This window comes from Camponotus floridanus, unplaced genomic scaffold, assembly GCF_003227725.1.
Source record: "Camponotus floridanus strain SB8 unplaced genomic scaffold, Cflo_v7.5 scaffold16, whole genome shotgun sequence".
Lineage (NCBI taxonomy): Eukaryota > Metazoa > Arthropoda > Insecta > Hymenoptera > Formicidae > Camponotus > Camponotus floridanus.
In genome coordinates this window covers 2,350,059-2,363,109 of record NW_020229281.1, presented here as the reverse complement: position 1 = coordinate 2,363,109, position 13,051 = coordinate 2,350,059, and the positions used below count along the sequence as shown (strand labels likewise).

Here is a 13,051-nt window from a genome sequence, read left to right as displayed (position 1 = left end):
TCGACATAATCAAATGTATCTAAATCTTAAAATACGGAATTTCTTGCGATAAACAGCCATATACAAATTTTTTTGACAAAAATTTCAATATTACCTAAATTAACACACATATAAATTTAACATTTCTTTCTTAATTCAGTGATATTATTCGATATTAAAGCTGTTCTGGAGAAAGTTAACTTATATTGAAATTATATAATTATTAGGAATAAAAATTATATAAAATGGGAATTTATCATTTAAGATTTAATATATAACGGGAAATAGATAATATCTCAGATTAGTTATATATCTAACATGTATTTATGGTTAAAATTTCATATATATATGTAATATATAATATATGTGTAACTTAGATAATTATATAATTTATTTTCAAATCCAAATATAACATATTCACAGAACAAAGCCAATATTGTTAAATAATATAAATACACACTTTTTACATATATATAACATAAAATTTAAAATATATATTTAATTTATAAAATACATATATATATATATATATTTACAATATATATCACAATATTTCAAACGCTACAGAACGTAATTATTGATAATAATAATAATAATATTTTATGATAGTGATACTTGCACCCAACAATCTCCTTATATAGACAAATAAAGAATAAGATAAATAAAAATATAAATATCTGCAAAAACTATATAATAAATAGTTGATAATCATTGGCATTGGCAATTATGCATCACTATACAAGTAATATAATGACAAAAAGATAGATTGCATATTTTCAGTAATTATAAAACAAAATTAATGTTTTGCAGGTCAAGCTATATGTTACTTTTACAAGTGCAATAATTACATCAGTCTTTGAATTAGTAATTTAAAATGATATTAAGTTAATGTTTGCGCTGTAAAGAGATATCATATCTATTTAATTATTGAGTATATAGTTCAATTAATTTACTGCTTAAAAATAATTTAATTCTCCTTTTCATCAATATAATTACGGTTTATAATCCTCAAGAAACAGTCATTCTATATATTCTATATATTAATTATTTTAAAATTAAGTGTTGCACATTTGATATTTTTTTCTCTCTTGTAATTTGTTAGATATTCAGATATTCATGATAAAAAAGTGAAAATTTATTAAAAATTGATACTTCAAAAGTGAAAACTTCAATAATTTTTAGAAAGAGCAATTTTCCTCCATTTATGACTAGTTTCATTTTTTACATGACCAAATTCAAACCTTATTCTAAGCTCACCTATCTTTGAAATAGGCAAAATATCCGGTATCCATTCTATTAAGAATGGTGTGGGTTCGACTTGATTTGGAGAAGTATTTCCTAAAACAGAAAATAAAATATATATATAAAGCATATTATAAGTAAAAATATTCCATCACTTTCTCTATTAGTAAAACTCTGTAACAAATCATTTCAATTTTTAACAAACTTCGACATATTTAATCCTTGATAATCAATTTTTTTCTTACACATCAAACTCACCGACTTTTAAATACGTTTTCAATTCTAATGGCTTAATTAACGCACTATTATTTGTTTTTTTATAACGATCTATTTCCGTTTCCTCTCTTTTATATAATTCGTATGTTCCATCCGCGTTCTGTACAAAACTTCTTGTTATCTCCAGAGGTATGTAAGGTGTCTCAAAAATACTTTTTACATGCAAGATATTCGTAATCTGCCATGTATATTTGGTAAATGTTCCCAATGGTACTCCATCTTTTCGAACAAACGCTGTTGTCGAATTCGGCAAACGTTTCTTCTTGCCGCCGCAGGATATTCGCTCGCGTAAACAATCAAAGAATATTTGCGGCACGTGAAACACTAGAGGATCAGGTTTACCATCAAATTGAAAATGCATTGTCTGATTTATTCGCTCGGTTATAGATGCGAGCCATTTGATAAACGGCAAACTCGTGTTACCCTCGTCTAAATCGTCACAAGTGTTTTGATATTTTTTAACAATTTGTGATTTTGTCTTCGTCTTTCTCGATTCAATCGAGTTCAAATTCAAGCTACTGCTGTTCGCAGGCTTCTCGTCCCTTTTTCGTTTAGTCGAAATTGCCGGTTGCACATTACTTTCAGAATTTGCCATATTTCTGTTATCATAATGCACTACTGCATTTCTGTCAATTATCTTAACGCCACTGTTTAGGACAGCATTATTATCAACAAGTTTTGCATTATTCACATCCAAAACTGTATTTGCTTCAAGAACCTTCAAAGTATTTGTATCCAATATTTTTATGTTATTATCATTTAATATGTATTGACTATTGAGTACATTGTATTTTGTATCGATTGTCCCTTGATCATCCAATATTTTTATAGTATTTCCTCCTCCCAGTTGAACAGCATTTTGGTCAATTACTTCTAAATTATGAACCTGTATAATAATGCAAAATTTGATTATTCTCAATCTTATTGAAATAATTATTTTCAAATATATTATTATTATTATTATCATTATTATTATTATTATTGTTATTATTAGAAAGATACTAATATTTTAATATAAATAAATGCTTTATAAGACTTACTTGTGATATTATATTGTTATCATCCAATAAACTGCGATCACATTCTACTTCTATATTTTCAACAATACTATGTGGTAAAATTGAAGAATCTAGATTCATAGAATCTAAATCTAATCTATTTCCATCTAAATTTTGTACAGTTAAAGTATCATCGCGAAAAATTAATAGATGTGTATCAGTTTCATCTGTGGTTAAACTATCGAGATCTAAAATTTTATATTAATTATTATCAAAAATCGATATACAAATCAAATTTTTGAATGTATGACATACATATGATCTTACCAATTCCAACAATCTTATCTTCTTCTTCAGTTTGTGGTACAATTGCCAAAGATTTATCTATACTCAATTGTGTTTGATCTAGATTTATATAATAATTAAATTCTTCAGATAACTTTGGATCACTAGCAAAAGCACAAATACATGCATAAAAGTGCACACATCGTTTTGGTGATAACAATGTGCTATCTACTTTTTCTCCTCCTGTTTTTATTGTACCCTGTAAACAGATTAATTATATCAGCAAATATTAATTATATTAATTATATCAGCATATTCATTAATTACAAATATAATTTGTATTAGTAAAGAGTAAAAGAAAGCTCAAATAATTAATTAAAAAATAAAATTGTATCAAATATTTACTATTTTTCATTAATATTTAACTCAGAAAAATATATTATTCTCTGTAAGCACATATTACTTACCTTAAATGTAGTACAACTGCAGAAGTAACGATGCTCAATTCTATCCTTTAATTTACTAATAAAAAAAGAAAAATGAAGATAACCTAGTGGATGTTTTGGAGAAGCTTTACATTTCACTGCCATTATATTCTTTGAGACTCTTTGTACTAAAGGACCAGAAGTTTCCGTTGCTAATAACCATATCTCTTGCTTTGTTTCGTTATTTACATTCAATGATGACAGAATAGAATTTTTTAAAGTTAATGGCTGTGCTTCTGCATAACATTTCAATGCTGCTTGAATGTGCTGGCATGTAGATGCTGGCACAGTATCTGAATAATCTTTCTCCTAAAAAAAAAAAAAATATATATATATATATATATATATATATATATATTAAATAAAATATATTTAAAAAATATAATCACAAAAAATATATCTTTACATATGCTTTTTAATATAAAAAACTTACATGACATTTGAGTACACTAGTGTCAAAACTTCTTTCGCAACTGTCTACAAAACATAATGCAGTACTTTGCGAAATGAGTGTTGTAATATCATTGGCATTTATTAAAGGTAACTGTACAAAACCCCGGTAATCAGGTCCTTTGTCTCTGATTCGTACAGAAAATACTTGCGCAGATGAGCCTGTGATAAGTTTGCATGCTTCTGTGGACAATTTTCGCTTTTCACCAGGTTCTTTGAATACAGCATCGCAGTACTTATTCTTACAGCAAAGGCCACGCGAGCCATTGTAAGTGCCACATTTTGGACACTTTCGGACTCCACGAAGAGTAGCTTTTCCCAAATCTGACAAAAGTTTTCTCAAGCGCTCCTCATTGGACATTGCTGGAAATTATAACAAAATATGTCATACAAATTAGATAAAATCACCAGATCAAATCAACTATTTGTGAGATAGGTATGTAATCGGTATATATATTCAAGGTTTTCTTAAATTAATTAAGAAATTTTTTTCATATTTTGTGTACTTGTTAGTAAAAATTAATCGGGTTAATGACTAGATATTAAAAAATTAAATTATAGTTAAATTATAGTTAGTTTGATAAATTTGAAATAAGAAAAAAAATAATTCTACTTTTTATTTTATGCATTTAAAAATTTCAGTATGTACAGGTTATATAAAAAAATGACAGTGTATTTTAATAAAATAAAATGTAGAAAGACGGTAGAAGTAAAAATTAAAAAATTACTTTACAGGCTAACCGCTGTTATTATTTTTCTAACCAATTAAACAAGATGTGCTACGTTATGCTGTAAGACAAGAATTGAAGAAACAATTGGAAAAAGACCTTTCAAAGTATCAATTACAACCAATTACAATTAATTCATAATGAAAACAATAAAATGACTGAATTATCGCTTGTCATTAAAAGTCCTCCAAAAGTGTACTCTATCTGATTTAATTCCATTATCGCGAAAGCGAATTAAACGAAGCACATCTTATCGTAAAAACGAATAAACATCATTATTAATATTACCTTCCGATATTGCAGAAGCAATGTAAGAATCCGTAATTGAAAGAGAATCTCTTTTATAACTGGATTATTTTGGAATATTAATTCATCCAAAATAGTAAATAAATAAAGTCCATCATGAGTTATTTAGAACAGGGGGCGTAAAGGTGCAATTTCATTGACGCTAGAAACCAGCGGCAAATTAAAATCACTAGACTTTCTCTAGATATGGCGTCAATAAAATAAAGTTCAAACAGTTTCAACTTTTTCAGTGTGTAAAGCGGCCTTTTCATTGACGCTACTTTTTAGCGTCAATGAAATTGCACCTTAACAGTTGGCAGCCTTACAAGATAGGCTGTGCAGCACTGCGCGTATATAAAATAAATTTGAAATCGCTTCTAGCCTAACCATCTTCACGCGATCGACTTTATTTGAATTGCACGGCATCGCATCGAATTATGATGCGGCGCCGATTTGTTCGAACGTAATTCGGGACATCGCGATGCTGTATAAGCGTCGAATGAGCACGAATTGTCACGTAAATATGATAAATCACATCTACTCACCGTTCACCGGCTGTTCCACAGGCCGCTCCACTCGCTCGCCTCGGGACGTCCAATTCCGATCTTGATGCGCACAAACTCACACGATATCATCAACGCGAACGCGCGACACTTTATTCGGCATTCCCGATATTCGCTCGCATCCGATAATCATCATCAAGGGCGCAAATAACGCGACGCGACTTCGCTCCATCTTCGCGATCGCACTATCACTGAACTGTGAAAAATAGCTGTCGCGCACTTTCACCGACATATTATGAAAGTCGCGCGATCATCCTTGGACACTTTCGACGCTCTTTCACTCGCGATATTCGTTTAAAAACGGTTAAAAGATGTGAAAAATGCGGACGTTCGACGATCCGTGTAACTGCGTATGACTCCGATTCACGTATGACGCGTATGACGTAGCAGTGACGTAGAAGTCACGCGCCAACATGGCGGCCGAACCAGTGCGCATTTGTTTCTGCGCACTGGTTCGGCCGCCATGTTAGCGCGTGACTGCTACGTCATACGCGTCATACGTGAATCGGAGTCATACGCAGTTACACGGATCGTCGTACGTCCGCATTTTTCGCGTCTTTTAACCGTTTTTAAACGAATATCGCGAGTGAAAGAGCGTCGAAAGTGTCCAAGGATGATCGCGCGACTTTCATAATATGTCGGTGAAAGTGCGCGACAGCTATTTTTCACAGTTCAGTGATAGCGCGATCGCGAAGATGGAGCGAAGTCGCGTCGCGTTATTTGCGCCCTTGATGATGATTATCGGATGCGAGCGAATATCGGGAGTGCCGAATAAAGTGTCGCGCGTTCGCGTTGATGATATCGTGTGAGTTTGTGCGCATCAAGATCGGAATGGGACGTCCCGAGGCGAGCGAGTGGAGCGGCCTGTGGAACAGCCGGTGAACGGTGAGTAGATGTGATTTATCATATTTGCGTGACAATTCGTGCTCATTCGACGCTTATACAGCATCGCGATGTCCCGAATTACGTTCGAACAAATCGGCGCCGCATCATAATTCGATGCGATGCCGTGCAATTCAAATAAAGTCGATCGCGTGAAGATGGTTAGGCTAGAAGCGATTTCAAATTTATTTTATATACGCGCAGTGCTGCACAGCCTATCTCGTAGGGCTGCCAACTGTTAAGGTGCAATTTCATTGACGCTAAAAAGTAGCGTCAATGAAAAGGCCGCTTAAAAGTCTCACTACGATTACGATTCCATTGATATAGAAGGTCGATCATATTATCGTTTTGCGTAGTTTCAAAAAAATCTAGAAAAATTTAATATAATTCAAGAACACGTTGTTATTTATAAAATATTTTATAAAAACGTTTTGCATTTTTTTATGTATTTGAATAAAAATTAAAAACGAAGATAAACATTTTCACATTTTTATTCTAGAAAAAGAGGGAGCGTCCCGTTTGACCACGTTGCGATTGACCACAGCCAATTATATCGACCTGTGCCTAGGGTAACCAGCAACGATTAACCAATCAGAGAGTCCTATTTTGAATTGGCCAATTGGCGACGTGGTCAATCGGGTGCTACCCGAAAAAGAACCATTAATCATTAATAATTCCCCATTTACAACAGCCAATCCCATCGTTGGTTGGATAAACAACGCTTTGATGCGATATCGGCATAAACTTCTCCTTCCTCAAGAAGGAAGGTTAACAGCGGCCATCTTGATTTTCTTTTTCAGAGAAGGTCTCGTAGAATACAATATGAGGTTTGTGCATCGCGATAAATTAAATTTGCTATTTCGACAAGTATTGCAAATAAATGACTTCGAATTTGTCACGAAAATCGCGTTAAAATATGACAGTTCGTAGAAGTGATTTCGCGATAGAAATTGGGAATATTCCCGTATGTGCACGTGGTTTATATTGCTTTCTAGCTATTGAGCACATGGGCTTATCGTTGACAAAAAATATTGGTCTTTCTATTGTTGAAAAATTAACAATTTTTTTACAATAAATACAACTTTTCGGACATGCAATTTCACGTGCACATGAAATTGATAACCAACTTTGTATTAATATAACTGCATCTCTCTCTTCTTACAGTTCTTTGAAGCTGCAGAAGAGGCTAGCAGCCTCTGTTATGCGATGTGGCAAGAAGAAGGTCTGGTTGGATCCTAATGAGATCAACGAAATTGCAAATACAAATTCTCGTAAGTTTTGCTTTTATTCATAATCGTTGCTTTTCTTTTATATGGATAATAATTAAATGTACTTTTAAGAGAAGTGTTTATTATGACATTATTTCTCTTTATTTATATATTGACAGATTTTTAATTGTATTCCTTTTAGGACAAAATATCAGAAAATTAATTAAAGATGGTCTCATTATCAAGAAGCCTGTCGCTGTGCACTCGAGAGCTCGCGTTCGCAAGAATACCGAAGCCAGACGCAAAGGTCGTCATTGTGGATTCGGTAAAAGAAAGGGTACTGCAAATGCACGTACACCTCAAAAGGTATATATATTTTAACAATTATAATCTTATCTTGTTCCCTATCCTTCAATTTATAGTTAATAATTTATATACTCACATTTATACAAATTAATAATAAAATCAAGAGTCTATACGATTATTTATATGTATTATACAGGATCTTTGGATTCAAAGGATGCGAGTTCTTCGTCGTCTTCTAAAGAAATATCGTGAAACAAAGAAAATCGATAGACACTTGTATCATTCGTTGTACATGAAAGCGAAAGGTAATGTGTTTAAAAACAAGAGAGTATTGATGGAATTTATTCATAAGAAGAAGGCAGAGAAAGCTCGCGCTGAAATGCTGTCGGATCAAGCCGAGGCTCGGCGTACGAAAGTTAGGGAGGCACGCAAACGTCGTGCGGAGCGCATTGCCTCCAAAAAACAAGAGCTGTTACAATCGTACCAACGCGAGGACGATGCTGCGGCGGCGGCCGCGGCTGCGCAAAAAAAGTAAAATTTGCGTGAAAAAGTTCTTAAAAAATTATATAAATAAAATGAAAAAAAAGTATATTATGTATATGTTCATTTTTTGAAACATAAAGCACCTTTTTTCTTAATTTTGATCTCCAATATATAATAATCGTAATCGTAAATATTTAAATTATTTTTTTTTAACTTAATAAAATAAGACGAATAAGTTACATATGTATAATATGTACATGTGTAAGTGATATGTACATGTATACGATTTCCACTCGTTACCCCCCCCCCCTTCCCTATCCTATTTCTTGTCAAATGACCATTTTAGTTCTCTTCGATCCAATAAGGCGGCGCTGAAACTAACAATTTTCTCCTAAAAAACAGTTGTGCACATTGGATTTTAATGATTATGGGAATAGATTAATGTGTTTTTCCGTGAAAGCCAGATGGAAAGATGAATTTCCCGCAAAAGACGAGAGAGGAGATCAAGGCGGAGCGCGAAGCGAAAAAAGCTGCCAAGGCTGCTGCTAAGGCAACGAAAGGCAAAAATGTAAGCAAAGTAGCAAGCTCAAATAATAACGTTAAAAATGTATCTCCAGTAATCAATTCTAAAATTTCGGAGAAAAGTGTGGAAAGAGACGTGTCGAAAGAAAGCGATAACAAAATAACAAACACAGATATTAAAAATAAACCCACTGCGGTCAATTGTGATATCTCGGAAAAAAGTACAAAAACAGACGCAGTGACTGTAAAAGACTCGCAACCTACGAGAGAAGTGTCTAAGGAAAACACAACTCAATCTTCGAATATTGGCACACAAAGTTGTACGCCTGAGGGCAAAAGTAAAGAAAAGATCGGAGAGAAAAGTAAGGCTGAATTACGCGCGGAACGAAGAGCCAAACAGGAAGCGCAGAGAGCTGCAAAACAACAACAATTATTAGCAAAAGATAATAGTAAAACTAAAGAACCTATTAAACCATGCGTAGAGACTAAATCCGAGTGTGTAGTAAAGAAAGATGTTATAAAGAACGTAATAAAGGAGGATCCGCACCAACTTAGTTTATTTAAACATTTGTATCACGAAAGAGAAAGCTCACGGATTGCTGTAGCTCCTATCAACTTAAATATACATCCGGCAATAATTAGACTAGGCGTTCAATATGAAAGTAAAGTTATCGTTGGCAGTAATGCAAGATGCGTCGCGCTTTTGGCTGCTGTCAAACAAGTGGTTAAGGACTTTGAGAAGCCAGCACAGGCTGACTTTGTCCGCGGCCTTGAGACTAGTCTGCAGCAATCCATGGTATATTTACATCATTGTAGGCCGCTGGCTGTCTCGCAACAGAATGCCATGCGTCATCTCAAGTGGCAAATGACACGGTTTTCGTCATTGTCTGATGAAAAAGTAATAACTTTGCACTAGCCTTTTATGTTCTTTTTATATAATTAATTTAATATAATTATAACTATACAAATATTATGATTCTTTTATTTGATTTGTGAGAGAGCTCTTGATTGTTCTTAATGTCAAAAACAAAAAATCTAGAAAAATTTGTGAATTGTAGTTTAAACATTTATGTTTCTTTTATTTGAGTTTCTCATATATAACATTTTGTTTATCATCTAATGTTTGATTTTTTCCAGGCAAAAAATAAATTACAAGGTATAATAGATACATATATTTCGGAACAGATTCAATTGGCTGGTAAAGCAATATCGATAAAGATACGAGAAAAAATCTCAAATGGAAATGTTATTTTAACATATGGATAGTAAGTGTTTGAATTTGTTATCAAAGTATATTTTAGTAATGAAAATACAAATAGTGCAAAACATTGATATAAAATAAATATATACTAACTAGATAGACAGAGCATTACCTATCAATTAAGACGAGGGAGGCTTTGATATACGCAGTAAGGAGGACTCCATGTACTTAGGCTGAATTCGGTTTTTATTTCTAATAATGATAGCTTAATAATTCAACTCCAATCATTGACATCAAAGTTCAGTTCACATATTTTGCAAAGTTATGTTGTAATTAATGTCATATTATTTTTATATTTTTACTTATATATATATATATATATATTTATATATATATATATATATAATTTTATTATTATAAAAATTAAAAACATATATAATAAAGTAATAATAATATAAATATAATTTTTTGTACATTTTTATACATTTGTTTAGTTTTGCAAAACAACAGAAAATGCCTTCTAACTGCTATTTAAGATATATATAAAATTATTTAAGTAGCATTAGTGATTTTCTCTAAATAAACATTCTTTAAACATTTTTGTGAAGATCTGATTGAGAATCAGTGATGTCAATGAAATCATCATGTCGTCAAATTATGCCGAATATAGTCCAATGTTGACAGAATTAACCAAAGTTCATGTACTTCCTCCTTACCGCATTTACTCCTTTCAAAAGACTCTGTCTATCTATTCAGATGTCAATGGTGCAAAATACATATCAATACATTGATTTATGTTATTATTTCTTATTTTTGAAAATTACTATTTATTTTGCTTTTATAAATGATTTAATCTCATGCAATATAATTTCAGCTCATCCTTAATTCATAATATATTAGTGGAAGCACATGATGCTGGTAAACAATTTCGCGTAATCGTGGTTGATGGCAGGCCATGGTTGGAAGGAAAGGAACAGCTGAGACGTTTAACAAAACATGGAATTGAGTGCTCATATATATTAATCAACGCTCTCAGCTTTATTATGCCAGAGGTATATAAATATGCACAGCTAAAGAATTTATTAAATTTTATATCCATTTTTCATATTTATTACATATATTGCAAAATTATACAAATCTTATAATCAAGTACATAAAATATATTTTCAAGAGTATGAATTTTTTAAATAAATTGTCTTAAATCTTAATAATTTTGAGAAATGAAGATTTTTTTAAATTGGTAGATTCGAGACAATTTAAAAAATTCGTTGAATATTTATAAGCTTATTTTTTTATTATTTATAGGCTTTATTTTTGTTTTGCTAAAATAATTTATTATTTAACTGCCTAGGTTAGCAAAGTTTTTCTTGGTGCTCATGCGATATTAGCCAACGGAGCGGTAATGTCGAGAGCGGGAACTGCGCAAGTTGCTCTGATAGCAAAGGCCTTCAATGTACCTGTTTTAGTGGTTTGTGAGACGCATAAATCAAGTGAACGAGTGCAAACCGACTCTATCGTTTATAATGAATTGGGTAAGCAATAAAGAATTTTGTTATTGCAGTTTCATATAATTATATTGCAAATTTTGTATTATTATTATGTTATTATTAACATTATATATTACATACTTTTTTACTAAATAATATTACGTTTCACATAATTTTATATAAATATTTTATAAAAATTATTTTATATAACATGTGATAATATATTATTTCTCAAGAAATAATATATTATCAAATATGTTATATAAAATACAAAGTATATAAAATAAAATATTATATAAAATAAAAAAGTATATAATATATAATATATAATACATAATATATAATATTAATAATAACATAATAATAATACAAAATTTACAATATAATTATGTGAATGATAATGATCATTCATATAATTATATTGCAAATCAAGAATGATAATTATCCTTAATTTGTTTCAAATTTTTCATCAATAACATATTTCTATAACAAAATATCTTGAACAGCTTATTCATTTGATAAAACATTTTCTTTTTTTTTAGGTGACGCGGACGAGCTCGTGAATCATCAATCAAATGACGAGGCGAAAAAATCATTACTATCGAATTGGCGAACAAAAAAATCGTTAAATCTCCTTAACATCACGTATGACGTGACTCCGGCTGACCTCGTGACAGCCGTTGTCACGGAATTGGCGATTGTGCCATGTACTAGTGTTCCTGTGATTTTACGAATTAAACCATCCGAAATTTAAATACGTTTTCTCCTTCAAAATATTAATTTTAACCATTTTTGCGTGATATCTGTAAACAAAACAGTTGACAGCTATCGGAATTGCGTGTAAGTACAATGCAAGATTGACATACTTAATACAATAGAATAATTGTTCGATAAGTAAAATGTGTACGAAATTAATATCAATTAATATATTATTGCATATTGCATTGTGCATACAATTTAGGTGACGCGGACGAACTCGTGAATCGTCAATCAAATGAGGAGTCGAAAAAATCTTTACTATTGAATTGGCCAATGAAAAAATCGTTAAATCTCTTAAACATTACGTATATGACATGACTTCGGTTGACTTCGTGATGATCGTTGTCACGGAACTGGCAATTGTGCCACGTATTAGTGTGTTCCTGTGATTTTACGAATTAAAGCTTCCGAAATTTAAATATGTTTTCTCTTTCAAAATATTAATTTTAACAATTTTTGCGTAACATCTGTAAACAAAACAGTTGATACCTATCGGAATTGCTTGAAAGCATAACATATGCAAGATTGTATTTAATATGAGGAATTAATTAGCGAACAAAGAAATTATTAAACCTCTTAAATATTACGTATAACGTGACGGCCGTTATCATGAAATTGAAAATAATTGTACTAGTGTTCCTGTAATTTTACGAATTAAACCTTCCGAAATTTAAATACGTTTTCTTTTTCAAAATATTAATTTTAATAATTTTTGTGTAACATCTGTAAACAAAATAGTTGACAGCTATCAGAATTGCTTGAAAGTACAATGCAAGATTGACATATTTAATATAATAGAGAAATTATATAAATAAATAATATATAAATAAATAAAGCTCGATAATAATAAAATGTTTATAAGACAAATATTAATTAATATATTAATATATTGCGTAATAAGATATTAATATA

At 31.1% G+C, this 13,051-nt stretch overlaps 3 protein-coding genes across 5 annotated transcripts; 2 read left to right on the top strand and 1 right to left on the bottom strand.

Annotated features, from left to right (window-relative positions):
- Window positions 1-665: 665 nt before the first annotated feature.
- LOC105255851 (uncharacterized protein C2orf42) lies at window positions 666-5,306 on the bottom strand. Of its 2 annotated transcripts, none has more exons than XM_025407036.1 (7): window positions 5,274-5,306; window positions 3,699-4,078; window positions 3,248-3,574; window positions 2,823-3,039; window positions 2,538-2,743; window positions 1,480-2,383; window positions 666-1,317 (listed from the first exon to the last, which is right to left on the bottom strand). In XM_025407036.1, the coding sequence occupies exons 2-7, from the start codon at window positions 4,074-4,076 to the stop codon at window positions 1,148-1,150; spliced, it is 2,202 nt and encodes a 733-aa protein (XP_025262821.1). In that variant the 5' UTR covers window positions 4,077-4,078; window positions 5,274-5,306; the 3' UTR covers window positions 666-1,147. The 2 variants fall into 2 exon arrangements, with proteins under 2 accessions (XP_025262821.1, XP_011263673.2); XM_011265371.3 differs by lacking the exon at window positions 5,274-5,306 and adding an exon at window positions 4,732-4,851.
- Window positions 5,307-6,912: 1,606 nt separating this feature from the next.
- LOC105255850 (60S ribosomal protein L19) lies at window positions 6,913-8,276 on the top strand. The gene is made up of 4 exons (XM_011265370.2): window positions 6,913-7,000; window positions 7,338-7,444; window positions 7,584-7,747; window positions 7,884-8,276. Exons 1-4 carry the CDS (start codon window positions 6,996-6,998, stop codon window positions 8,220-8,222), a joined length of 615 nt encoding a protein of 204 aa, XP_011263672.1. The 5' UTR covers window positions 6,913-6,995; the 3' UTR covers window positions 8,223-8,276.
- Window positions 8,277-8,510: 234 nt separating this feature from the next.
- On the top strand, window positions 8,511-12,814 carry LOC105255849 (translation initiation factor eIF-2B subunit delta). 2 transcript variants are annotated; one of them, XR_889559.3, is made up of 6 exons: window positions 8,511-9,590; window positions 9,830-9,957; window positions 10,768-10,945; window positions 11,245-11,425; window positions 11,923-12,220; window positions 12,342-12,814. XR_889559.3 is itself a non-coding variant. In XM_011265369.3 (5 exons), exons 1-5 carry the CDS (start codon window positions 8,643-8,645, stop codon window positions 12,132-12,134), a joined length of 1,647 nt encoding a protein of 548 aa, XP_011263671.2. In that variant the 5' UTR covers window positions 8,511-8,642; the 3' UTR covers window positions 12,135-12,814. The 2 variants fall into 2 exon arrangements, 1 of the variants encoding a protein (XP_011263671.2); XM_011265369.3 differs by having other exon boundaries at window positions 11,923-12,814.
- The last annotated feature ends 237 nt before the right edge of the window (window positions 12,815-13,051 follow it).